The sequence below is a fragment of the Rhinolophus sinicus genome, linkage group LG10 (assembly GCF_036562045.2).
Source record: "Rhinolophus sinicus isolate RSC01 linkage group LG10, ASM3656204v1, whole genome shotgun sequence".
In the NCBI taxonomy this organism is placed as follows: domain Eukaryota; kingdom Metazoa; phylum Chordata; class Mammalia; order Chiroptera; family Rhinolophidae; genus Rhinolophus; species Rhinolophus sinicus.
In genome coordinates this window covers 52,020,453-52,048,451 of record NC_133759.1, presented here as the reverse complement: position 1 = coordinate 52,048,451, position 27,999 = coordinate 52,020,453, and the positions used below count along the sequence as shown (strand labels likewise).

Below are 27,999 nucleotides of genomic sequence, written 5' to 3'. Positions count from 1 at the left end.
CAGGTCTGGGTTACAGTCTCCTGTGGACGGGTGGATGAAGGCCATGTACGGACTGTCCTTGATGTCTTCGTCATCACACATGATGTGAACGGCGTATTCGCCAGGCTCCTTGGGCCAGTACTTGACATCGCACGATCCATCATTCTGGTCGTCATACTCAATCTTCGCCTGAGAGGGGCCTTCAATGGCAAACCCTGGGGGATGGGGTAGGAGGACCCCGGTTACATTGGGGAAAGTACCTATTCCATGTTACTACCAACTCACGCCCTCTGCCTGCCTAAAAGCCAAGTACTGGCCAGAAGAGTGACTTCTGTGTCTCTTTCCCATAAAAACCAAGTCTACTGAGTCTTCACTAGTGACGGAAAAATTGGATTTTATACTTTTTTTTTTTTTAAAACACCATCTAACAATGAAGGTCAACGAGCAAACCTTTCTGTTGGCAATATGGCAACACATATGCAAAGCCTTAAACCAATGCCCACCCTTCCCCCCACCAAATCCACTCAAAGGATATACCAAAAGGTTTAATGTTACTTGTAGTCTACAAGGATATACCAAAATGTTTACTATCTCTCTGGAAGGAAAAATTAAATGTGATTTCCTATTTTCCCCTCTAGTTATTGCTATTACCTAAAACAGAGGTCATCCAAACTTAGGCCGGTGGGCCAGTTCTGACCCACTGACTATTTTTGTAAATAAGATTTTACTGAAAAATAGTCACATTCCTTCGCTTATGTGTTTTCTACGGCTGTTTGCTGGTGAAGTCAAATAGTTGTGAGACGGAATATGACCCACAAAACTAAAACATTTCTATCTGATCCTTTGAAAAGAGATCGGTGCTAACCACTGATCTAAAAGGATCATATATACAGATGTGTATTTTAAATATATTGTTATGTGCAAAAGAATATTTACTTCCCAAATTTTTGATTTCAGCAAAATTAATTCATTCATCTAAACAAAGGATCAGTCAACAATATTTGCTGAGTGCCTACTATGTTCCAGGCACAACATCTACAGAAGGCCTCTGCCCTCGAGGTCTAGTGGATAAAGCAATGAATGAGGCAGAGGGCAAGCTAAAGCGTGAGGAGAATGGGAATTGCAATTCCACAACAGTATCCAGAGGCGGCGCCAGGTGGTAAGGAGACCAGGAGGATACGGGTAGTGAGGCCTAGAGGGGGCTCCAACTCTCAGCCTAACACCGGGCCCAAACCCCGTCCAGAAGCTGCTGGTCAGTTGCTTCCACTTACCCAAAGACCCCACTTCAGAGCCAATGGACTCCACCACGAAGTCTGCTGACCGCCCAACAATTCCGCCATGGAGGCCAGGGCCCCATGCTCGGACTTTCTGCATGCCTGCTTCAGGGCCAACTTGAACTTCAAAGGGGCTAGAAGAAAAGGAACGGAAGCATTAAAGAAGAGCAAAGGGTACAACCATAAGCTGTTTACACATATTCTTTCCACTTGTCTGATCCCTTTACCTGCACGCCCCATCTCTTGCCAAGCCCTTCTTCCAGCAGGTCCCCCCCAGCCATTATTATGTCAACAATATAATGTAATGTGCTGCCTCAGGGCCTTCAGGTGGCCACCGGGTTGGCACTCAAGCCACACAGTCTTGCACTATCCTTCTGGTCACTTGTGTGCAGGGCTCACCAGACTGGGAGCCCTGGAAGGCAAGAGAGTGTACACTTTTCCACATCCTGCTTATGCTGTAATAAGAAAACTAGGTGGAATAGGCTTTATATCATACATGAATGAATGTGTTTTAATTTTCGTACAGGAGATTAAAAAATAGTTGACTTAGATTCTCAGAACGCTATAATATGCCCAGATACGTCTCAAAGCAAATTGAATTTATTCAGAGTTTCAAGTTGCCCCCAGGAGAGCTGGGAAACATGGAGAAGCAAGGAGAGCCACACCAATGCCACACAGCAAAGCTGCAGGCTGCGTCCCTTGGTTCCTGACTGAGCTCACGTAGAGGATTTTAATGTAAACCATAGCAGATTTTACCCCACGGCATTCCTGAACAGAGGCACACATTAAAAGAAAGAGAATCTCCGTTTACATAAGGGTGTACAGGCACAGGGCCCATTTGCTCTCTATTACTGCTCCTTCTGGCTTCCCTGCATCCCATCGGCTCAAACCACGAGCATTTGATTTAAAGGAAGGCAGCCGAAACCACAGTGACTTTCTGCTGCTTTTGAGAACAGGCCAAATGTATGTGCTGCTCTGAAAAAAACAAGTCTTCAACAAAGCAGACCTCTTTCTCTCCTGCAGCCCAGAAAACAACCCTGGGCTGAACAAGCCTCCCAAGAAGACGTAACTCCTATTGGAGACTCACCTCTTTGGAATGTGGTGTCCCCCCCATGTAATGGCGATGCTGTATTTCCCCGGGGTGCTGGGGTAATACTCAAATGCATAGACTCCATCCAGGAAGCCTTTTTGCTTCACCAGCTCCTCCAGACCCTCTGTGGGAAGGAAGCACACCATTTTCCAATGCCATCCTAGGCTCAGAACGAGAACCCGAAAGACAAGAACAGAAAGACAGCAGTATTCACAAAGCATAAGCCACACAGGAAACTTCAGTGGGCTGCCTCAGAGGGTGGACCCCCAAAACCTGACAGATTAATCCAAAGCCAAAAATGGACCCATCTCTGCTTCTAATTGTGGGGAAACGGAGGGTTTCTAGCTGACTGGCTTTGGTAGGCTCTCTCAGCTATGAGGGGGCTATGAGGTCCTGAACCTCCTGGATCTGTGTAAAGATAAATCTAGTCACATCTCAATTTTTCTCAACAATCCTACCCATCTTATTCCCCCACAAAAACTAGGGAGGGACTGAACCCTTATGACTATTTGGCATGAGTTTCAGGTTAGTGTCCCAGCATATCCTTTTCAACTAAAGCCGGACAATGAAAGTGACAAAGCTCTTGCATGAGATCTACAAGACAAGTTTTAGATGCTACACTACAAACTCCAGAGCAAGCCGTCAGGCAGGAACTTGTTTTATGTTGAGCCTTGAGGTTTGGCCGTGAAAGCCATTTTAGTCAAGCGAGAATCCAAGGTCAGAAAAAACAAACAAAAAACACACAACAAAAACTCCTCCTTGGCTCCTATAGCAACAAGCCAGGAGGGAGGGCAGCACCAGAGCAGCGTGGCTCCAGGTCTGAGCAGTCTAGAACATTGGCTGCCCTTGGGGAACAGCCTGCCCCAAAGCTTGGTACTCTAAGATCAAATATTAACTTTCTGGAGCTCAGAACACTCCTGTCCCAGCCTGTTGGGAACACAGAGGGTAACAGCAGTCCTAGCACAGGAAGCTCAAGATTCCACAAGCCAAGGGCTGCTATTCCTGCAACTAGAAATGCCAAGCTTATCTACTTATCTGTTCCAGGGTAAAACTCGAGGACTGCGTAGACTCACATCCTAGCGTCTGCTGTCTCCTTTCCCAAAAGAGGGAGCGAGAATGAGTTGCAGGGTACAACCCACCCCTCCATGAATGGCATTTATTTACAAAGGAAACGTAATCTTAGGGAATGTGATTCTCCTTCTATAAGCAGTGATCATAGTAATTAGGAACTCGACATAATTTCGTAGTCTATAAAATATAACCTGTAGTGAGGAAATTACTGGCTTAACACGTTGCGTACGGTGGGGTTTAAATCCCTCATACCCCTCTGTTCCGGCAGGTTTTTAAAAGAAACTACTTTAAAATGTACTCTTCTCTTTAAAGCGTAAATGCTTCTATGTCATTTATTATTTTTCTATGGAATTTTTTAGGATTTACTCACCTATGATGTTAGTAATCCCTCCTGGTGTGATACTGCAGAAAGCAGCTTCCTTTGTTATTAACGAAACACAAATAATTCAATAAAATGTGCAAAGTAAAAAGAGTCAACAGTAAAAACGAGAATTCTCGTTATCCGTCCTTAACGCATGGCTCAGAAAAAAACGAAGATTCTCGTGATCCGTACGCAACGTGTTAAGAAGACTGTGCTTAAATGAATTCCAGCTCAGATGCTTACAAGTTGTGGGACCTTGGGCAAGACTCTTCCTCTCTAAGCCTAGGTTTCCTCAAATAAAAAATGGGCCACTTGAGGTAGTTCCAAGGACAGCATTTCCCAAACTGCATTGCGTCACTGCTTTTGGTACTCCCAGAAGACTTAATATAATGTGAGGCTGTCAGGCCACCACTATTCCTCACCTGCAATCAAGGCAGACATTACTAATCAATCACTACTACCTTCCCTGTGGAGCCCAGATAACCTCTAACTTTTGACACAGATGTCTGGGATAAATTGATCAGAATTGGCCATGGGGTGAAATCTTTATGCCACGGCTACAAAGTTAGCTGAAATCACACCTGAGATGGGGAAACAAAGGAGCACTTACTAGGACCCTTCACGGTTACGCCGAGATCCCCGCTTCCGGCAGCTTTGGTGTCAACCTTGAAATCCGCAGTCTCCCGGATACGGATGCCTTTGGGCTGCAGGCCTCGTCCACTGGCCCGGCAGGCATTTGGACTGCAGGCTGCAAACACAGTTTCTACATCAATTCAACCTTTCATTCTTTACTCAGGGTAGAGCAAGCCAAGGTAACCTGGAGCCACCCGCCAAGAAAATATTTGCTTTGCACAAAGAGTATGCGGCAGTTGCTGAGACCGGGGTCTCATTCAGGGAGCACACCAGGCTAGCAAATAAGGACACAGCATAACTTTGTCCAGCCACACCGCAGAGGGATTAGGGGGAGGTTACATTGGCCAAGGAAGCCAGAGAGCACAGCGTGGATTCCCTGGTACCAGCTAAATCCTGGCGTTTATCCTTAAAGTGGCGAAGGAGAGTTAAGACCCAGTGCTGGACATTGTTCAGACTTCATTGCTATACTCAAGGGCCCACTAATTGGGAAGAATGGACTTTTTCAAGTCTACTTGGAAAATGTAACACTTGAAAACATTGATCGGGTTCCAAACTTTGGGTCAGCCATTTCTAAAAGTCTAAACGTTGTCGTCTTCTGCACAAAGAGCCAGAGAATAGCTAAAAAAGAGGCCAGTTCAACCCCACCTTGGCCAAAGCACACAAACATTTCAGTGCCTTTGGTTACAGGTCCTCGGAATGTGGGCAGCTATACATGCAACTATTAGCAACAAACACCACTCTCCATTGGATTTCTAGATCTGTTCAAAAAACCTAAAGTTGGAAGTCTGAACTCTAAGGACAAAGAGAGCCTCTAGTATTCCTTATATGAGAGATCCACAAAACTCCTGTTCCATGGGGCCCATCAGAAGGTTGATAAAAGGCATCCTGCTACCCTAGGAATTCTTTGCCGAAATGGGCAACCTTCTCATTAAGTATACAAATGGGAGCTTAACAAGTAAAATGTCTTGCTGTGTATTCAGTGGCTTTTCCTTTCTAAATCGGACACTGCATATTTGACAGCTCTCTATACACTAGAGGTTACAAGCTCCAGAAAAGGAGACTACTACATAGAAGAACAGCAACTCCTCCTCTGGCCCTTCTTCCCCGCAATACCCTTGGCTGGCTATTTGGCAAACAACTGCTGCCCAAAGAAACATACACACATCCCTGGAGTTAGAGATGATTTTAGATGGTTCATGGATGAACGTATGTTTATGGTGGCATTTAAAGGCATCTGAAAATGATATGAAGCTTCTTTTTTATATAAAATCATTTAAGAGGACAAAGGATTAGTACATCAAAAGAAAAACTCTATTAATTAAATATTATATAGTGCAAGTGATGGATGGAGATACCAGGAATGAAAAAGGTAGTCCATGAGCGAGAGGCAGTCGAAAAACACTATTAGAACTAGAAAAGCTAGTAAAAATTCTTTCTTGCATTACGTCAAAGAGTTTTGTTTATGAATATGTGGGGTTTTTTTCCCCTTTGTCAAAAGAGAAAAGTTGCTCATACCAGGAATAAGTCACAACAGGATGACAGGACTTCCGCATGGAAACTCTGAACATGGACAATGGTCTCAATATCAAAAGGGTAACTGCTCACTTCAGATAAATACTAAATGGAGCTAAAGGTTTTGAAGGAAACGGACAGCATCTCCAGCATTTAAAGATGTCTAGAGATGTTTAAATGTAATTAGAGAGTGGGCTTGGGGTCTGGCTGGACAAGTTATGGTAACACCTGCATTGTCATTTCCTGAGGTCACAAACAGCACAGACTCAGCTGATATCTGCAGGCAGCACAAAGAACTGGCCCAGAAATCCCACCCAACCAGCCCTTACCAAGCAAGATGCCTCTGGCCCAGTGTTCTCAACTAGGAAGCCCACAGCTTCGGGGTCCAGGCTGGCCCAGAGGCAGAATTCGGAAGAGGAAGCCAGCTCTGCAGATGCAGATACACAGGACAGAACAGGGAAAGGCAAGTATTGGTTAGAAAAGGCAGCAGAGTTGGGGGGAAAACAGAGAGCAACAAAGTGAGAAGGAAAAAGAGCCTAACAAACAAAACAAAAAATGCACGCCTTTGGCTGGAGAGAGGGCGTTTAGCCATGTGGTTAGGGGGTTGACAGAAACCTGGGTTCTACTCCTACTGGCACCTAGTCTGTACTCACCGATTCTTTACGTGTCTATCTGCAAACTCGGGGTAGTCAGCGCACCTGGCACACCCAGGCTGCTGTGACAATTAGGCGCAGTCATGTAAGTGCCTGGCAGCCAGTAAAGGCCAAGCCGTGGAGGCTGCCGGGTACTAACAAAGCTATTGCCGCTAATCTCAGCCGCAGACACCAACGCCTCCCACGGCCTGGCCTGCACCTCTCAGGGAGGACAGCGACTCTCCTTACGAGTGTTGTGGGGGAGGATTTAAGTGAGTTAACACAAGCACTCAGGTCACTGCATGGTTCACAGGGAGATGTCAGTATCCATAGCTTGAGGACGAAGTAAGCCACGTCCCCCAGAAAGAGGTCCAGTGTTGAGCCCCGACCTGTGTCCTGGTCTGGGAGCCCAGCTGTACGCACAGTCAGCTTCCATGCAGACATGCTCGGCCACCCTGGAACTCACCTTCCCCAACCTGCACAATGAAGGGACTCTTCGGAATGGTGTCCCCGGCAAAGGAGACCTTGACTACGTGAGGGCCGGGATGCATTGGCTTGTACACACAGCGATACACCTGGTTTCCTTTGTCTTCCACGAGCAGCTCCACAGTGTTCTTCCCCTGGGGATCTTCCACCTCAATACCAATGTCACCGACACCGGCACCTGGGGGAGAATGGATGTCCCATGAGCCCGCCACCTTCTGGGAAAGCTCGCTGCTGATGAGCAGGTACAAAATGCAAACCCAAGGACAGACGCACTCAGAAGGGCCACGCCAACACCTTGACAACTGGTTTCTGGCCCGGGAAGGAGGGCCGTGGCTGAACTTCCCTTTTTTCCCATTCCCTATTCTCTACATTTTCTGCACTGCAAAGAAAGCTGACATTTCAAGAACTGTGTCTTATTCATTCTTTCCGATCCCCCCACAGGACGTTGCATAGAATTTGGTCTAGGAGATGATTCTTAAAACTTAGAGTCTTTGGAACATTTATTTCATCAAATCAGAAATGTGTACAGAAATGGACTGATTACTTATAATTAAAGTCAAACTTGAGTGTAAGATTTTAGGAAAAACAAAAGGCTGGTTTTGAAAAATCTGAAACTATAACCAACACAATTCAAAACTTAATTTTGCTATTGGTTGTTCCATTTAAAAAACAAAGGTCAGAGGGCAGCCGAATGGCTCAGTTGGTTAGAGCACAAGCTCTGAACAACAAGGTTGCCAGTTCGAATCCCACATGGGCCAGTGAGCTGCGCCCTCCACAACTAGATTGAAGACCAACGAGCTGCCGCTGAGCTGCCAGCGGGGCGGCCGGATGGCTCAGTTGGTTAGAGCGCGAGCTCTCCACAACAAGGTTGCTGGTTCAATTCCCACATGGGATGGTGGGCTGCACCCCCTGCAACTAAGATTGAAAACGGAAACTGGACTTGGAGCTGAGCTGTGCCCTCTACAACTAGATTGAAGGACAACAGCTTTGGAGCTGATGGGCCCTGGAGAAACACACTGTTCCCCAATATTCCCCAATAAAATTAAAAACAACAACCACCAAAAAAAACCGAAGGTCGGGCATCCCGAGCCTTTGGCTTCCTGAGGGTCACCTCTGGCTTTAGAAGAAAGGCTGACCCATGGAGGAGAGGCAGAAGCACATTACCTGCCGTGTAGATGTCAAAATAGGTGGGCTTATTGGCGATGTTCCCTGCAGCTTCCAAGCCGGGGCCTTTCGCAGTGACCTTGCTGGCATCTCCCTGGGCCTTGTCAACATTCACTTCAAATGGACTCTTGGAAATGTGCTGTCCTGCAAAGAGGACTGTGACCTGTGACAGACATGACATATCATCACTTCTCCCTGCCCACTGAGACTACCAAATCAAGCCACCTGCTTTGACCATCTTCTCTTCCATCCGTCTGATTATCCACACAAAGGTGGCTAGAAGCAGGAACCCTGCTAGTGGCCTGAATGCGACTCCCACCTGCCTCCACCAATCACACAGCTGAGCCGGGGATATCAGGCCTTCAGCAAACTAAAAATGCTTCCATCAGATATGCTTAGCCTCTCTAGTAGGATATGAATACTTATACTTGAATCTCTAGACACTGGACCCTTTAAGACAACTGCAGAAGGGGCCTCTGGTTCCCCAGACTATAATGCACAGTTCCAGGATTTCAAACCAGAGTATTTTTCACGGGATCAAGATCATTGCAGATATGTGGATTTGAGACAAAGTACAGATTTCCATCTAAAACTTGAGCCAGAGTTCTCAGCTTTTAAATTTTTCAGGGCTACTCAGTTAGGTTTCCTATGAACTGAATACATTAATTATATCATAAATGCTCTCTCCAAGATTTTTCCCCCCAAATTCATGATGTCATAAAGGTATAAATCTACGGCCGTGGTTCCAGGTGAATCCACGAAAGCCCAAGGCGGCGAGTATGGTCTGTGTGTCAAAGTCTTGGCACGGTACCCAGGTATGGGGCCTGTGTGTGCTCTCACAGGCTTTCAGCCAATGATAGGCATACTCCTAGATCACCCCAATCTCCTGCTAACTCCCTTAGCCCCCGTCCTATAGGTCAACTGGACACCAACTCAAACAGAACTCAAAAGGTCACTGAGACAAAGGACCTGGGGGGTGGATCCCCACCAATTCCCAGAGGCATGACTGGGCCATTGGCTTCCACTAGGGTCCACTGGCCTTCTCCGCCCTCAGGCTTCAATGCAAACAGACCCTCTGGAGCACCTGGAAGGGACTGCTTAGGTAGCATCCAAGACAAAGGGTTCAGAGCTGAGCAGCTCTACTCCATGCACATGGCTATCACCATTCATTACCTAGACGGAGTCGGAAAAATCTATGATAGTCCAGAAACCTTAGTGGAGGGTGACCAACCTAGATGTATTAGCTACTGTTTCAAGTCTGGTTCACGGGGGCCCGAAATTTTCTAAAGTGTGCAGGAATACTTTTATACTCAGAGAGGAAAATCAGAAGTTAATTTAAGAAAATCACTCTTGTTCCTAAGGTATCCTTTCATATCAAAGCAAGCCCAGACAGGCAGTGCAAGCAAACCATGACACCTCCTCTTACTTTGTGCAGCCCGGTGACCTTGGGCAGATATTCCACAGAGTATGTCTTGTTCTTGTCACTGTCAGGGGTCACTTGTGCCTAGGATGGAAGATACAAAACAGTTAGAGAAGGCACTGGGTGTGAAGGAAAGTGCTGTGCCAGCCAAGGGCCTGCAGTGAGCTGCCAGGTCAGACACCTGTCCCGGCTATTTCCTGCAGGAGACCCCAGGCGAGAAGCAGCCACAAGTCACAGAAGCAAAATCATGTAGCACAAAGGTATAAGCAAGTCAGGACTCTCCACGGTCTCAAGGCTAGAATTCTCTAGACAAGAGAGACTATGAAGCAAGACACTTAACCTTTTTTGGTCCAGTAGTTAAGAGTTTATGAAATGCTTAGCCCAGTGTTAGGTACCAAAACTAAAACAAATCAGGCAGCACCTGTGCCCCAGTGGGGGAAATGGACACAATGCCAGTAAACTTAGAATTTCAGATGGTGCTAAGCACTTGGAATAAAATATAGTCTTAAGAAGATAAGTAGACAAAAGGAACAGTCTGTGTAAAGCCCTGAGGGAAGAATCAAAGGCTGGTCAGGGTGGCAAGACCGTAGGACATCAGCACAGTTACTGTATTGTATTGTTATTATTCTAGCCTTCAGTATCTAAAACCTCAACTAACGAGGCCTGTGCTAAATTCAAAGTATCCTCTATTTTATTAAACACTGTATTCGTGAGTATCACTTTACATTAGTTTTCAAGACACAGCCCTTAGGCAAGTTAATGTAACCATTGTTAAGCCTCAGAATCCTTTCGATAAAATAGTTTTTGTTATGAGCTGTAATGAGGAAAATGGAGGCACCGTCCCTGGCCCTGTTACAAGCTCCAAAGCCCCCTGGGATGCTGACAGGGCAGGCAGCACCTTCCCACACACCTCCTCTTTGTTCCCTTCTGGGTCCTCGATAAACACCATCACGTCTCCTTGCCCAGCGCTGATGGTGTCCACGGTGAACTTGGCCGGCTGCTTCACCATGTTTCCAGTGGGCTCGATTCCTGTCACAGGTTTACACAAGCACATTACAAGCTGGGCCAGGCCCTGATACAGGCCATCACTCCCCGCGTCTCCCTCAGGAAACTAAGAGATGGGACCCAGCTCTGTATCTACCACGTGGGAGATGGGGCAAACTGCCATGAAAAGAATAATCAAATGGGTCAGAAGCCCTAATTTTGTCCTTGTTATTTAAGCAACATCCTATTCTGCAATATTCAGGGCAATTCAGTCAGAAATCTACACAATTATGAAAAATGAAGTGGTAACTAGCAGTGCAGCTGGCATTGAGGGAGGTGCTATGGGGGCAGGAGGACTGAATTAGGTGTGGGGAAAATGCCTCATTTTTCATTGAAGACCATTTTGTATTTCTCAAAATGTTGAAAAATTGCATTGAAATGTTATTTTTATTTAAATTAAACTTTTTGAGATGGTTGAGCAAATTAGAGATAGATTTACATGCACGTGTAAGACATAATACCCTTTATCTAGCTCCCCAAATGGTTACATAATATAACACTCTAGTACAGTATCACAGGGCACTGACCTTGACACTGTAAAACAGAACATTTCCATTCCCATGGGGATCCCTCGCGTTGCCCTTTTAGAGCCACACCCATTCCCCTCCCATTTCACCCTTTTCTTACCCCAGCAACCACTAATTTGTTATTCAGCTCCATAATTTTATCACTTCTAGAATGTAACATAAATGGAATCATACATTATGTAACATTTAAAAATTATCTTTCCCACTAGTATAATTCTCTGTGGAGTCGCATAAGTTGTTGCCTGTATCAATAGTTTATTCTTTTCATTGCTGAGTTAATATTCCATGATATGAATGTACCACAGTTCATTTCACCATTTACCCATCACAGGACATCTGAGTTGTTTCCAGCTGCCTATTACTGATAAAGCTGCTAGAAACATTCGTGTACAGGTTTGTGTGTGAACATTGTTTCATTTCTCAGGGATACACGTCAAAGAGTGCAATTGCTGGATTGTATGGTAGTTCCATGTTCAGTTCTTTTTAAGAACTGCCAAACTGTATTCCAGAGTGGCTGTACCATTTTACAGTCCCACCAGCAATGTACCATATTTTGCCATGTATAACGTGCACTTTTGGCCCAAATCTGTGAGGGAAAAATAAGGATGTGCATTATACATGGGTAGTACTAATTCTGTATCTATATAAATGTTTTAATTATTTTATTTATGCTTATGAGTCAAAAGTGTAATTCTAGAAATCAATAATGATAATCGTATGCAAAATAATACCCTGGAATACAATAATTGGTTTTGTTGAACTTACCACAGCGAAAGAAGAGCTTTTGGCCTTCTATGACACCCGTAAATATCGTAACTGTGTTACTGGTACATAAAATTTCTTGTACCTTGTATCTTTTCTTGTGTTTTGTAATTATTGGTTACATAAAATTTCTTGTACCACAACATGTTTAAAAAATAAATGCTAAAATTCCTTTATAATACAAAACAAAGTATCTAAATGTAAACAAATAAAAATCTGAATTAAAAAATTAAAATGAAAGATTTTTTTTTCCCCTGAAAGTTTGGGCCCAACACATGGGTGTGCATTATACACCGCAAAATATGGTATGAGAGACACAGATCCAGTTTCTCTGCATCCTTGGCAGCATTTTGCTATCATTATTTTCTACTTGAGCCATTCTGATAGGTATATAGTGGGTTTAATTTCCATTTCTCTTACAGCCAATGACACTGAACAACTTTTCATGACTCCTTTGCCATTTGTATAGCTTCTTCAGTTCAATGTTTGCTCATGTCCTTTGCCCATTTTCTAATTGGATAGTTCGGTTACTTTTTTTGTTTGTTTTTAATTACTGAGTTTTCAGGTTCCTTAATATATTCTGGGTACTAGTGTTTTGTTGAATATGTGGTTTCCAAATGTTTTCTCCCCATCTTTAGCTTATCTTTTCATTCCCTTAACTGCAAAAACTTTTTTAAAGTTTTTAAAAGTAAAATCCTGTCCCCAGGCCCATCATCTCAGCAGCATTTTGAGTTCTATCTGAGATGCTGTCTGTCCAGGTGGCCTGTAAGGTGGACGACTCAGGAGCTTGTTCTGCAGGAGAGTGGGGTGATCAGGGCTGCACCCTTCACCGAGAAATTCCGCAGTAGCAGGTACAGTCCAATCCTCGTGCGCCTGCCAAGACTTCGAGACACAGACTTCTTACACTTGCTGCGTTTTTAAAGTTTTAACTTTGACCTGAAGTCCAAGTTACCGTTGGTTTCTTTTATAGATAGATCAGTCTAAGAACTCTTGGCCTTGTCCTAGGTCCCAAAGATTCTCTTCTGGTTTTTTTTCTGAAAGTTTTATAGTTATATAGTTTTACACATAAGTCTGTGATTGATTTTGAGTTATTTTTTATGTAAAGTGTGAGACATAGACTGAGCAGTTTTTTGTTGTTGTTGTTGTTGTTGTTTGCCTGTGGATTTCCAATGACTCTGGAACCATGTGTTGAAAAGACTCTTTTTCTCCACTGAATTGCTTTCACACCTTTGTCAAGCATCACGTGTGCATGTCTGTACGGATCTCTTTCTGGGTTCTGCATTCTGTTCTACTGATCTATGTGTTTATCCTTCTGCCAATATCACAGTCTTGATTTGTGTAGTTTTATCATAAGTCTTGAAGTCAGCTAGACTTATTCCTCCCGCATTATTCTTCTTTTTCAAAATTGCTTTACCTGCTGTATGTAGTTCCTTTGCTTTTCCATCTACAATTTGAAATAATCTTTTCTGTATCTACAAAAAAATCCTGCTGGGATTTTTGATAGCAATCGTGTTAAACTTATGGACAATTTGGGGAGAACTGACATCTTTACTCTAACTTTTTCAACATGAAAACAGTATGTTTCTCCATTTATTTAAGTCTTCTTTGATTTATTAATTAGTGTTTTTTGTAGTTTTCAACATGTAGATTCTGTATGTATTTTATTACATTTACATCTATTTCTCAATTTTTTTCTTTTTAGCAAGTTAAATGGTATGGTATTTTTAAGTTTGGTGTCCTTTTGTTAATTCTAGTAGACAGAAATACAATTGATGTTTGTACGTTGATCTTATATCTTGAGATCTTGCTGAACTCACTTATTTAAGCTTTTTGTTTGTTTTAGAGATACTTTGAGTATTTTCTACATAAACAATCATATCATCTGCAAATAGGAACAGTTTTATTTCTTATGTCTTTCACCATTAATTATACTATACGTTTTTTGTGGTAGCTACTGTGCATCAAATTGAGAAAGTTCCCCTCTAGTCCTCTTTTTCTGAGTTCTTATCATGGATGGCTGTTGAATTTTATCAAATACTTTTCCTGTATCAACTGATAGGATCATGTGATATTCTTTCTTCAGCCTGTTAAATATAGTAGGTTATGCTGACTGATTTTCTAATAGTGAGCCAGCCTTGCACCCCTGGAATAAACTTGTTTCACACCTTCACTCCCACTGCTTCCCTCCTCCTGTATTATTTTGATACAAATCCTAGTCCTCGTATTTTCTACCCATAAACATTTGTTATGCATCTTTAAAAGTCATTTTTAGAATATCCACATCAAAAAAAATTTCCCATCAAAAAAACTAACAATAATTCCTTAATATGATCAAATATTTAGTCAGTGTTCAAATTTCCAATTATCTTATTAGTGTCATGAATTTCTTTTAATAGTTTGTTTAAATAGGATCCAAAAAAGGTTTATATACTACCATTGGTTGCTAGGTCCCTTAAGTCACATTTAATGTCTAGGTTTCTCTCCATTTCTTCCTTTCTTTGCTATCAGTCTGTTGAAGATACTGAACTATTTGTTACTATACTCTGGGCTTGCGTTAGTTTTTCAATAAATAATTTAGGTTTAGGAAAATCGGTGGTAGATTGTTATATCATAAGATAATGTTCACACAGGTAAGAAATCCAAATTGAAGAAAATACATAGTTGGAATTCATTTCCAACTATAAATAGAAAAAGAATAGAATAGAATAGAAAAGGGCTGGAAAGGATTACCTCAGACTGAAGGAAGAAACGAGATTAGCAGTTGGGAGACAGGCTTCGGGTTTTATTTTCTACATTTTTCTTTTGCTTAAAATTTACAAAATGATCACATCATTTAACGACTAGATGTAAACATGCATGTATAATATATTCATAAACACCCACTCCATCTGACTCCAACAACCTTAAACAACGAATTCTGCAGCTTATCCAAGACCTGGCTAACCATGGTTGGTCAGGAGGCTGAACCACATCCACACTCTGTAAACTCGCTGGGAGCTGTGCTTACCGTGTACAGACAACCATTCCCTACCGTCACTCCTAGCGAAGAGTGCTTACGTCTTGCTGTGTAGTGAATGCTTCATACAGAACATCGATTTGGGAAAAGTTTCCTGCTTAGCTCATAGATACACGCTTTCAATCTGCCCAACCCTGCAGGGGAGACCCCCACAAAGATCCATTTGGGGCTGTAGGCTCACCTCAGCCCAGCCCTCTCTACTTTCAACCTAATGGAACAAAGCAAGTCAGGGCTCAGTGACTGTCTCTGCAAGGGCTAACCAGCTGGTAACTGTAATCTAGTCAACATCCAAAAGATAAAATGAAACATTCCCTGGTTCAGATGGCAGAAATGAAGCAATATGGCCATGTAGGAAAGAGAACAAACTGTCCCTGCCCTTTGTCTTATCATGAGACAAGTAATATCTTAAGGCCCCACTGTGTGTGTGCGTGTGTGTACACATACATATATATGTGTGTGTGTATATATGTGTACATACACATATACATTTTTTTTCAAGGTATGTTTGCTCCCCAAGTATGTAACACTTACAAAGAGGCAGATGAAGGAAATGGCAATGACTAGCCACATCCCTGCACTGTTACTAGTCGTCAGTTTTTTAGAAAATAGCACCATGAAAGGAAACCATTTCACATTAACAATGGGGGAACTGGACAACCAGTGATAAGGTTATTGCAAACAAGCATTTTATTATGCCTTAATTAGAATCAATCCATTTGACCAATTTTGTTGACAAGAGATTTGACTGTTTGCAGGATTTTTGCATTTAGGAAGCATAATGTTTAAAATCAGAGATTCCAGCCACCACCTCCGCATGGCTTAGAGAAAACACTTTTAAAGCTTGGACATGCTGACCTTGGAGTGACAGCACATGGGGGCAGGGCTTCAAACAAAGTCCCCAGTCCCTTTATAACACAAAAGATTGCACAGACCCCAGCTCATTGCCATAGAACCTCTAATGGCAAGTAGGTTTGTTCCAGGACTATCAGCCTGTCTTCCAGTCTAAATCATGATAAAGGGACAGATGAGAAGGACCTGGCCACTGAGGGTGAGAAACACACAGTCAGCACCACGGCCCTGGTTGGTGTCATCTTAAGCCTAAGCTGACGCCAAGTAGGGCAATGCTATCTTCAAAAGGAATGAGTGTCTGGGACATCCCACAAGACAAGTGGGATGGACTCTCCAGAAAGTCAATGTCATTTAAAAAAAAAGTTGGGGAAAATTATTCTAGATTTAGAAAGTCTAAAGACAAATAATAAATGTAATAAGCGAATCATAATCAGATCTTGATTTGTAAAATAATAAAACCTATAAAAGACAATTTTAGGACAATAAAAAAATTTGAAAACAAAACTAGATATTAATTGATATGAAATTATTGTCAATTTTCTTATGTGTGATGATGAATATTATAGTTACTTAAGAGAATGTCCTATTCTTAGGACAGGCTTGCTGATATAGGCAGGAGTAAAATGTCACCATGCCTAAAATGTATTTTCAAATAGTTCAACAATCTCTCTCTCTCCCACCCCCACCCACCATGCACACACACAAAGGATGAGAGAAAACTATTACGTTACAATGGTAAGAACTGTAGATTCTAGGAGAGAATATGGAAGTTATTTGGTGTGTCTAAATGTTATCCCAGTTGTCATGAAAATTAAGAAATATAATGTACTCCTATAGAAAGGGAATACGTTGTATCTCGCTATGCTGATCTTGACCAGAAATCACACTGCTGAAATGCACTGTTCTCCTTAAAAAACAAGTGTGCTGGAAGTCAGGTGCCAACCAGAACCCCAAATGCCTTGAAATGCCTTCAACCTACCACAGTTCTGTTCTGAACAGAACACTCCTGGCAGCGGCATAAACAGGATGTCTTAGCGAGGAAGTGTCTGCCAGGGGTTATCAATAGCTCCCACACCATCTGGAAATCTGAGGCAGCTTTAGCATAACCAAAGGAAAAATGAATCAGCAGCCAGATGACCCAGGCCCCTGCCCCCCGCCCCCAGCCCCAGGGGACCACGCCTCTGATTCTTCATCTGAAAAATGGGAACCACAGTGCTTTCTTCATCACAAGGTTAGTGCCACTAAAATCACAGAGCAACAAACCCGTCGGTTTCCATCACATTAAAGCTGCAGGATTTCTGAAAGCCTCGAGTCACAAGGCAGAAGATGGTCATAAATAAATAAATGGACCTTTAGGTAAAAAACAAAACATCTGACAAAGGAGACCTGTGGTGACTTCAAGGATTACGCCTGCACATTCTACATTTTGAGAACCTTTTCCTGCAGCCACATAATAATCTCTAAGACCAGAGGGCAAACCTCCAATCCAACATGACCAGTGCTTACCTCTGCCATAGGCCCTGGCTTTCTTGGGGTTGAGTTTGGGTTTAAGAGGAGCCCCTGGCTTGAGCTTGGCTTTGGGGAACTGAGACAGGTAAGTCATTACAGAGTGCTCATCCACATCCGGGTGAATAATTTCTTCAGGGGTGATGACCTAGAAAAATGACAAGGTAAATGAGTGCCAGAACACATCACTTTGCAACTACTCAAGTTTTTGCAAATGTCTCTTAAACCAAACACCATAAATACTAAGACATTGAGTCAGCTTCTTAATTAGGTGAAATTACATTAAAGGAACATGCCAAGACCAGTGCTTTTAACCTTTTAGAGGTGTCACCACTCCCTTTGGAAGCTGAGGACCCTCTCCAGACAATTCTGTATGTAATTTCCAGAGGTGCATGCCCACCCTGCCAGCAAAAAATGCCTACTCACTTCCCTGGTCAAACTTTCCAGAAGGGATAAGCTACACAAAATGTGGAGGATAAAGAAAAAGTACACATGGGCTGAGAGCATATTATTTTAAAAAGCACAAAAACTGGCCTTTTTCCTTTGCTCATCTATCCATTGCCTGTATTTCTGCTAACTCAGCTACTAATCAAAAAATTAAAATAAAAACAAGAAGATGACATGGTCACATATTCGATATGTGGTCTTATAGACTAAGGTTTTGTGCCCTCCCCAAATTCACATGCTGAAGCCCTAACCTCCAATGTATTTGGAGGTGGGGCCCTTAGCAGGTGGGCAGGTTTAGATGGGGTCATGAGGGTGAAGCCCCCGTGATACGACTAGTGCGGGTGTAAGAAAAGGAAGGCCAGAATGTGTGTGTTTGCCTGCTCACGGTTCTCTCTCTCCCTTTCTCTTGCTCTCCCTCCCTCCGTCCCTCCCCCAAGCCAGAAAGAGAGCCCTCACCAAAAACTGAATCGGCTGGCTCCTTGATCTTGGACTTCCAGCCTCCAGAACTGAGAAATAAATGTCTGTTGTTTAAGCCACTCAGTCTATAGTATTTTGTTATGGCAGCCAGAGCTAAGCAGTCTCAATACATTAGGAGCCTTGAGAAAATAGGCAGGGGGTGAATTTCTCCTGATATTCAGCCTAGGAGCAAGAATATCAGTCAAGTTCTTTACCACCCAAGCTGGATCGGGGGCCTCTCAGAAGGCATCATAGCCTTCGTTCTACCACCTGACCCAGCCCTAACAGCACAAAAATTCCTCCCGCCCCAACAAGAGGTAAGCCATACCTCCTGAGACAAACAGAAGACTCTGTCTCATAAACCAAGTTAAGCAAATGCAGAGGGACATATGGACCCAGTGTCCCTCATCCCACGATAAAGAAAAAAAGTAAAACAAAACAACAACAAAACACACCAGTACACATTTTGGTGATTACTGGCCTATCACAACAAAGTGGCTCTCTGGGTTTGTAAGTTGCCTTCAACACGCTCCGTAACGTGTAGGATGTGAGCGGACTTGGCATTTCTTCCAGGCAGCTCCTTCAACAACTCGACTGCCAAGGTCACATGAACGTCAAAAGGAGATGGTTTTAGGTTTAACAGATGAAAAACATACCACACCACTTCCTGAAGATGGAAGAGCCAAGAAACAGGCCATGAAGCAGAGACATGATGCCAAAACCAAACCCAAGGAATATAGCAAGTTTTTCTACCGTCCAAGGAATCCTATTCCAAACTGCACTGAACTTGGCTCTGAACAGCAACTTTACACCTTAATGGAGCCTGTGGTCAGTCAGGTCATCCATTCCCATGGCACTGACCGACCCTTTTCTTGACCAGGGTTTTGAATGTGGGAGTCATGGTGTTTAATCGTCAGGAGGAGCATTTTTAGACTCCGTGGAAGGGCGTAGGCCTCAACTAAAGCAATGTGGCTACTGCAGATGGTAGCCAAGACTTACTAAATTTCCAAGTTCTCTTGTTATATGTCTGTGATAGGATTATTGGCATTACAAATTCTTCCACAATTCTCAGTCATTATAGGTTATCCTGGTTTAAGTTTTTTTAAAACATTCTAAGCCCTGTGACTTTCCCTAAGATATTGAGTCAAAAATATTTTTTAAACTAAAAAGTGGTCAAATGTTGGCAATTTCTTATGGCTCACCTTAATCATTCTAGTCTTCATTTGCAGTCTGATGCCCAAAGATAGGCTTTGAGATTTTTGGAGCAGAAATACTAGGAAATTTGCAGCATGGGACAAAGAGTGAAGATTTCTGGATGACCCACAATCACTTAAATCAATGAGAACCTATTATTATGGGTAAGCTGAGGAAGCTGGGGGCATGCCATGAACAATGCTCTTTGAAGGCCAGACTGCCTGCAGGACCCACAGAGTCCTGGAACAAGCTGGAAGGTGGAAACCGCCTTGTGGGACGTGACATGCTCGTATACATACCTGTGGGACACCCAGCCAGTCGTCTGCCTGCTGCATGGCTTCTCGTGCATTATCCACAGGCTTTCGTGGATCCCAGGATTCCCAGTCTGGGCACAGACCTGTTAACATAACACAAAAGATGCTGTTAGCATTAGCTGACTGAAGAATTTTCTGGACTTTACAATGGTGAAAAAGCAAGACACCACTCGACAGAAACTGTGCTCCTCTTTTTGAATTTGGATCTATTCCCAGGCTCTCAATACGAAGTGCAATACTCTCGTGATGGCTGGGCTACAGCATTAAGATGATTTTGCCCAACTGTAGGTTAATGTTAGTGTCCTGAGCATATTTAAGGTAGGTTAGGCTAAGGTAGGCTAAGCTGTGATGTTTGGTAAGGTAGGTGGACTAAACGCTTTTTCAAATTACAATATTTTCAGCTGACAATGAGTTTATCAGGACATCATCCCACTGTAAATCAAGGAACATCTATCTGTATCATGGATATGCGCATGCAAGGGTAGAACTACTCTGTCATGGCTGAGACTATCCTCCAGGATGTTATCTTCTTGTAGTCGCATAAGGAGAATCCATTTCGTAATAGTATGGTATAAATAAACAGTCTGTAAAACCATCTGGGCCTGGTACCTTTTCGCAGGAGAGATTTTTTTTGACCTTCCACATTCGCACTTATGTACCCTGGGCACCAAATGTGGGGGGATGACACCAGCTGGGTGTCCTACGATTTAACTCGATTCTGACACTATCTAGCAGGAGATAGCATCAGACCCTGAAAGTTACAGCTCAGTACCCTACGACTGCACCCCCTCTCCACTTCAGACATCAATCTGAAGTCCAGGTTGTCCACCTGGGTTTCTGACTGACCGGCTACAAACCCACAACTCCTTCCTCAGGTTTGATCATTCACCAGAATGGTTCACAGAAATCATGCAAGCAGTTTATTGACTAGATTATCCGATTATAAAAGGATACAGGCTCAGGATGAGTAAGATGGAAGAGATGCATGGAGCGAGGTAGGAGACGGGACCAGGAGCATCCGTGCCCTCTCTGAGCGTGCCACCCTTCAGGACCTCCATGTACTCACCAACCTGGAAGCCCTCTAAACCCCCTAGTTCAGGGATGTTTGTGGAAGCTTCACTCCATAAGCAGGATTGATTAAATCACTGACCATTCATGATTAGCTCAACCTCCAGGCCCTTTCTTCCCTTCCTGGAAGTCAGAGGACAGAGCTGCAAGTGCCAGCCCTCTAATCATTGGATGGTTCCTCTGGACAAAAACCAGCCCCCATCCTTAGGGCCTTTTCCAAAAGTCACCCCATTAGCATAAACTCAGGAGTGGTTGAAAGACCATTATCACAGTTTTTACCACTTAAGGAAATTCCAAGGGTTTTAGGAGCTCAGGGCCAGGAAAGGGGATGAAAACCAATAATATGTTTCTCATTTTAAGTCACAATATCACAATCCCATCCCTGGATATATCTAAAAAGACTGGACTAGTATCCTGTATAATTAAAAAATCCAGTTGCTCAAAGGCCAAACCCTAACATTATCTTTAAAACCTTTGTAAGCACAAGAAACACAGGACTGGAGCAGAACTTCCCAGGTTTACACTGGAAATAGGCGTCCTACAGTGTGTCACTAGATGGAAGCAAGGACGAGGACACTGAGAAATGAACTACTGCTGAGCTGTGACTGACTTCTGGATGACACTAGACTCTCAAGGAAGAATGAGGCTTGGAGTCAGCCCTCCTTCCCTGTCCGACTGACACGAGCGAGATCTGCGTGGAGAACCACCAGCTCACTACATACTAATGTGCCCAGCACATACAGAGCGCTCAGTAAATGGAAAATAGGGTTTTTAGAGTTTTTTACTTCAAAACAATTCTGGGGGGTACATATAAACACAGGCTCTGGTTTTTCTATTGAGTGTGTACCAGCAAATACTACCCATCAATCTAAACCCTACATGAGGATAATTACAGCCTTGGGGTACGCTCACCCACTCAGAAAAGGGAGGAAAGGCCTCCAACTGGATCCTGACCAAGCGCTATTTCACAGCAACACAGAGAGAAGGGTGGAGAAAACCATATATAGTCAACCCAGTGGTTGATAAAAATGGGTACTTTCCACTCAATGGAAGTTTTTAGATTTTCATGCCAAGCCACCTAACAGGGTCACATGTTTTTGCCAAAGCCAGCGGGAAACTAGGCACCAACTGTGGGAAGAAACAGGACTTGAGTCTTGAAGCTAAACCCAAGGCCTGCTCCAAGCATTAAGGCCTTCACTGGAAATTTGAATAAATAACTGAATCCAGTGCTCAAACAAATGAATGGATACACCTACAAGACCTGCCATTGGAAAGGTAAACGGAACCACTTTTAGTTCCTTTAGGTATCTTACAATGGGCTAAAACCAGGAGAAATACAGCAATCACAGCAAACCTCGCTTTCCCGTTGAAAAACCAAGAGGTTTCCAGCCCACATACCCTCGCCCTGAAGAGATGGCTCAGGCAGCCACGGCGCTTACCTGGAGCACAGCTGTCGACCAGGGCTCCCAGGGCTTTGCCATCTTGCCAGTTCTGATTAAAGTTGGTGATGGGCAAGTAGGGGATCTTGTTCTGAATCCATCCCAGCAGCCTCTGCTTTGGCGTCTGCTTCTTGGCATCGTCGTCCCCTTCGTCCTCCCACACGGGCATGGAGATGGAGTAGTGCAGGATCAGCGTCCAGACCAGGCCCAAGATGAGCTTCAGGTTCCCATCCACAATGGCTTTGCTGTCTGGGAAGAGAGGCACAGGTGTGGTCATTCCTCTGGGTGGCACAAGTAAGCGTGACCCATGCTCTTTGTGAAAAAGTAGGTGAAGCCCTCGTGTTAGAGAACCATACTGAACAATTCAAAGAGTGAAAGGCTGCAAGGCTGGAGTTGGCTTCACATACTTGAGGACGGGAATGGGTAAAACAAGACGTTTTTCCCATCTTGTTGTAAGCTGGTGGCATTGGATCATGGGTACCTAAGGATGCATTTCGCTACTGTCTCTACTGCTGTATTTTTATATTTGAAACTTTCCATAATAAAAATGTTTTTAAAAATATTAAAGTGTTTTATGTTCCCTTTGGTGGGAAGCCCTTTCACTCCATCCTCCTGTGACACAAATCCTGACTCTTCATTCAAAGGCCAGATTTGACGGTTTGGTGGTGTGCTCCCACCAGCCTATGTGTGACTATGCCAGGGTCCTCTCAAAACAAGGACCATTCACTCCTCAGCCCCCCACTCCCAACTCCAGGGCTGTGAGCATCTGCTGGGCAGAACCTGAGCCTTCTTTTTCTTGGAGCTCCTCTCACCTGTCCCACCCACCCACCGCAAGTCACCTGAATATTGGTTAAACATACTCTTACGCCAAACTGCACGTTATAGGAAACCCAACCACATGAAAAATACACACACATGCGGACAAGGCGTAAATGGCATGCCACTCAAAACTGAAAGGGTGGGGGCTTTGTTTCTTTTTAAATTAACCTGTTTACTGTTATAGTCTCTCACAACAAAAGACCTCTTAAAAGGCCATAACCAAAACCACATAAACCAAAGGTAATTTCATGGTTGCCAATTCAATCACAATACACTTGATCATGTAAACCTGGACAGAGTAAAGATTATCATGAACTGGCTGGTAAGACAAACTAAAATCGAGCACCCCTCATTCAAAGTTAAGGTGCTCTGGGATAGTCCACTTAATGAATTGTAAAAATAATAGCTTTTAAGCAGGACTTTCTACACTAACTCATGGGCCCAATGACCAATGAAGATGCAGGACTCCTCGTCCAAAAAGTATTAAGAAGTTCAAGATGGCAAGAGCAGAGCGTTACTAAACCAAGCACAGCCCCTTCTCAGCATGGGTCCCTGTATAGCTGCACAGGTTGTGTGATCACGAAACCTGCTCTGCTTCTGAAGTCCTGTGGTCCATAATCTGCATAAAACATGGACCCTGCTCAGAACTCAGGTATGCAAGGAATTCATCCCACCAGACCATACATTTATTTCTCCAGCGGGCAGTCCTTGACCGTGACTGCATTTTTCAGATTAGATGTCCTATTATGAGTTGTCTTTAAAGTGTTACCAACTGATCATAAGAAATTCCAGGTCACCTGACTTTCCATGCCAGTTTCCTTTATTCAAGCTAAAAGGAGAAGAGCAGTAGGGGGTGTGTGTATGCTTATTGCTAACCAGGGCAATGGGGGTGTCCCGCTGGGGTGTGGTCTGAACAGGCCAAAGTCTCATCCAGCCATAGGCAGCCATAGTCTGCAAAGATCAAATGGTTTAACTTAAGTGTTAAATGTTTTTCAAATACAAACTTGCAGATTTCTTTCATGCATTAAAACATGAGACCAGTTTGCTCTATTTTTACCCAGCTTTATACATGTTGGTCTAAAAAAATGAGACATGAGTCTTATTCGAAAAGACTTTAGGAGAAATGTTACCCAGTAAAAGTCTAAGCCAAATTCATGAAAAATACAATGCCTAGAACTTCTGTTTCCAATGAATTCAAGGTGGGTGTCCAAACGGGAAAACCCCCATTAAAGTCTCATTGGGATAAACGATACTTTGGTTCTGCTATTCTAAGAAGCTGGAGGGAGGGCAATCCTCACTCCAAGTGATTTTGACAGGTGAAGGTTCAAATGCTTTACTGAACTCTTGGAACAATAAAAAGATGGCGACTTGCCCAAAAGGCCTCCCCCAACCCCACCCACATGAAATTGGAGACTCCCAATGCCTTGAAATTGAAATGCTACACAGCATCATGGTGCCGAAGTCTGCTGATCACAAAGGATTACAGCATTTCCGGACCTGAGTGTGCTCTGCGATGGAGTGTAAACATGGAGCAGAAATGTAAAAAGAGGAAAAGGCCAGGTCGGCCAGAAGCCTCTCCCGGCAGGCAGGATTCCACCTCAGTGAGTTAGTGAGAGACTCTTTCAGGAATACAATAAGCCAATGCTGGTTATGTCTGCCCCACCTCCTAGAATCTGTTTAGATTGTCTGTGGGTTGGAATCTGGCCACAAGTTTTTCTCCTCCCCAAATCACAACCCATCCCAATCCCCACATAACTGGTCCTGGCTCTGGACAACACTGACCCTCAAGCCACATACACCTTCTGGAACTACTTAAAATTATCCAGCATTGCTTAGAAGTGAGGGCAGAGGCTTTTTTTTTTTTTTTTTTTAAGCTAGAAAGTTAACTTGAGCTACTGCAAATTCTAGGATGGAATGTTTTCACGTCATTTCAGGACATCCGTTCTCCAGGCCTTGTTAAGCAAAATTCTGGAATGGGTGCATTTGTGGGGGTGGAAACCGGCTATTTTTAGGCCATCTTCAAAAGCATCTTGGAACCGTCACCTTTGTAGACAAGTTCCCCAGAGGTACGGGGGATGGTGATCTTTCAGCTCTCTCTACTCATGTCATCTACTCTACCATCTGTGCACCTACTACGTCGTGCACCATACCAGCCTTCTCTCCTGGGTGGTAGGTGTGGGGGCCCACAAGGCCTGAGTAGACACCATTCACATTTTTGCTCTCCTGGGTAAGGACAGCAGGTCATCTACTGGCCACAATGCAGCTCACTACTGGGTCAGAAAAAGCCACGTGACTGCAGGAATCAAGGAGACGTACGGGTTTCAGACAACAATTCACCAAGACCATACTCTGCACTCTGACTTGGCCATCTGGGGAACAGACTGCTACAGGCTCTGCTCCCTGCCCTCTTATCTGTCACCCACTGAGGGGCAGTGTGGCACAGTACAGTGTGGTACTGTTTGCAAGTACAGCTCCTGGAGTCAGCAGCTCAACCAGGTATGTCACTTTGAACAACCCACCGACCCTCTCTGGGCCTTATTTTTCTCCTCTACCAGATGGGATTGATCCCAGTGAACACACTTCACAGGGCTGCGGTAGGAGTAGGTGGGTTAGAGGACGCCATGAGTAGAACACGATGCCCGGTGCAGAGTACCTCCTTCCCCTCCCTTACTTCATTCACCTAACTTTTTGGTACCTGCTATGTGCCAAACACTGTTCCCTGGAACCAGAAGTCCGGAAGCTAAAATGCTACTAGTGTTGTGTGCAAGCAGAAAACACAAGGAAAGAAAGTACCTTGTGAATTAACAGGAGGATGAAATGTTCAATGTGTCACTTCTCTGAGCCAAGCAATTCACAGAATGGTCATGAGCCTTTGGGTTCCCTACTCTCCTGGTTCCCAGACGAGGCTGAGGCACAACACTGCAGTGAACCCAGGACATGTAAGGGAGGTGAAGGGGGACATGTCTGGGCTGGGCAGTTTAGGAGACCAACATGGCCTGAGACCCCCCACAGGGAGGAACCACCAGCCAAACGGAACAACAGAACTACTGATAATTTATCAGACCTTCCTGAAAGACAATATGGTACAAAGAGCAGCCCACATGGGCTGGGTCTGGTTCCTCCTTGACTTCCTGGCTTCACACTGCCCCAGTCTCACCCTCCATCCTTGGCCACAGTCCACTTGGCCTGGAACTTTCTCCCTTCTCCCTTCTCTTGACTGGGCTAATGCCTCTTCTACCTCCAACTCTGCAAAACTAGAATAGATCCCCTGTTCAACACCCCTCACTACCATGTGCCCTCCGCTTTTAGTGCACCTACAACTAGATGCTTAAACAACCACTGGTATCGTGTCTGCTTTCTCTGCTCAGTGTAAGTTCTACAAAGGCAGGAATGGGTCATTTTGTTCCCCGCTGATCCCACAGCCTGAAGCCTTGTCTGTTTGAGAGAACCAGCTCCCACACACACAGCTCCATACCCTCTCACCTACAGTACTCTCTGAAAGGCAGTGCAGCCTGTTGCAGAGGGGATGCAAAAAGTACGCACATGCAGCCTTTTCAGATAGAATTCTAAATTGCTCTGGACTGCAGCCACCTTTGAAGCCCCAGCAGACAGCACAGCCTGTGGCACAGAAGGGAAGGCCGGGGGAGAGGTTAAGGGTGTAGGCTCTGCAGGTGTAGGCTCAGCGCCACCATGCAAGCCTTCGGATCCTGGCCAAGCGATCCAATCCACCCTGGAGATAATGTTGGAACACAAGCATAGGCTACTCAGAATGCTAAACGTGGTAGGTAACACATCTCCAACACTCAGACCCCCACACGGTCAGTTTTCATCAACCACTCGTATTTTTGCCACCGCTGATTTCAACATGCTTTTATCAACCTTGAGACAAAAAGGACAAAGGCAGGAGGAAAAAGTGAAAGCTCAGCCATTGAAGGTGTTGACCTGCACGTCTGCACTGGGGTTTCCTGTCAGCACCGATTGCTTGGGTGAGGTGACAGCAGCAGCATCCTGTGAAGGGTTGCCCCAAGTTAACCTCGCAGGGCAGAGCTCAGATCACCTCGGCCCAGGACCCAGCTTGCAGACCCGGCGCTCACTGCCATGGCCAGGTGGGCTTTGCCGTTCCTCACCATCCTGCCTTCTTTCCCAGCCTGAACAAACCATGGCCGAAGTGGAGGCCTCAGTTGTCCAAACGAGAGTGTCCTGAACTAAAAGGAGGCCGCTGACCACTTTCCTTAGTTTCACAGTCAAAACCCAGCCCAGATGCCAGTCATTCCTGAGGCCACGTTGAGGAGGATTGTCTCAGTCAGCTGCCCTGAATGGGGGTCACATTTCCGGGGATGCGACAGTCCTTCCATTCACACAGCAGAGGATGGACTGTACCCTTTGGCTCAAGTGCCCCACAGGTCCCAGGGCAGGATGAAGGGGGCCAGGCTGCCTTCTCTCCCCTTGCTCAGGGCTTTTCTCCCGGGGCTCAAACCAACAAAGGACAAGACCTAGAGTTAGAACCAGGTGAGTCACTTCTCTGATGACTGAAGGATATCTGTGGCTGAGGCCACTGAAATCCATCCTCCCCTTCTCCCAGGAACCCGGCTTCCTGCTAGATGACCCTTCCAGCCTCCCTTACAGTTTGGTGGTGGGCTTGCCTCGCCAATGAACAGCGAGCAGAAGGGAGCGCGCCATCACTTCCGGGCCTTGGGCAGTGGGTGTGCCTCCTCCAAGCCGTCTCCCCGCTACTGCCAGCCAGAGCAGCAGACATCACAGTTACATAGCGTGGCCTGCCCCAGGAGGGAGGCCCGGCAAGGTGATGGGACGAACCGGGGTCCCAGAAGAGGGTGCCCCACCAACCTGAAGACCAAAAAAGCCACTGTCTAGTTTTTCAATCTCTTAGTTACAGCAGTTTATAACAAGAGGATGTCCTGGTACTTGAAGACCTGAA

General features: G+C 44.6%; 1 protein-coding gene across 7 annotated transcripts in view; it reads right to left on the bottom strand.

The window, feature by feature from the left end:
• FLNB (filamin B) overlaps window positions 1-27,999 on the bottom strand; it is a 125,340-nt gene that overhangs the window by 54,090 nt on the left and 43,251 nt on the right. For all 7 annotated transcript variants that reach the window (XR_012489718.1, XM_019724157.2, XM_019724160.2 and 4 more), the window contains exons 2-12: window positions 22,245-22,493; window positions 19,723-19,820; window positions 17,327-17,474; window positions 10,533-10,651; window positions 9,629-9,706; window positions 8,203-8,365; window positions 7,019-7,216; window positions 4,386-4,523; window positions 2,341-2,467; window positions 1,251-1,387; window positions 1-194 (exon numbers count right to left, since the gene is read on the bottom strand). Coding sequence is in view for 6 of the 7 variants with exons in the window: in XM_019724157.2 (XP_019579716.2) it covers window positions 1-194; window positions 1,251-1,387; window positions 2,341-2,467; window positions 4,386-4,523; window positions 7,019-7,216; window positions 8,203-8,365; window positions 9,629-9,706; window positions 10,533-10,651; window positions 17,327-17,474; window positions 19,723-19,820; window positions 22,245-22,493 (1,649 nt within the window). In the remaining variant the exon portion in view is untranslated. The remainder of the gene's footprint in view (window positions 195-1,250; window positions 1,388-2,340; window positions 2,468-4,385; window positions 4,524-7,018; window positions 7,217-8,202; window positions 8,366-9,628; window positions 9,707-10,532; window positions 10,652-17,326; window positions 17,475-19,722; window positions 19,821-22,244; window positions 22,494-27,999) is intronic.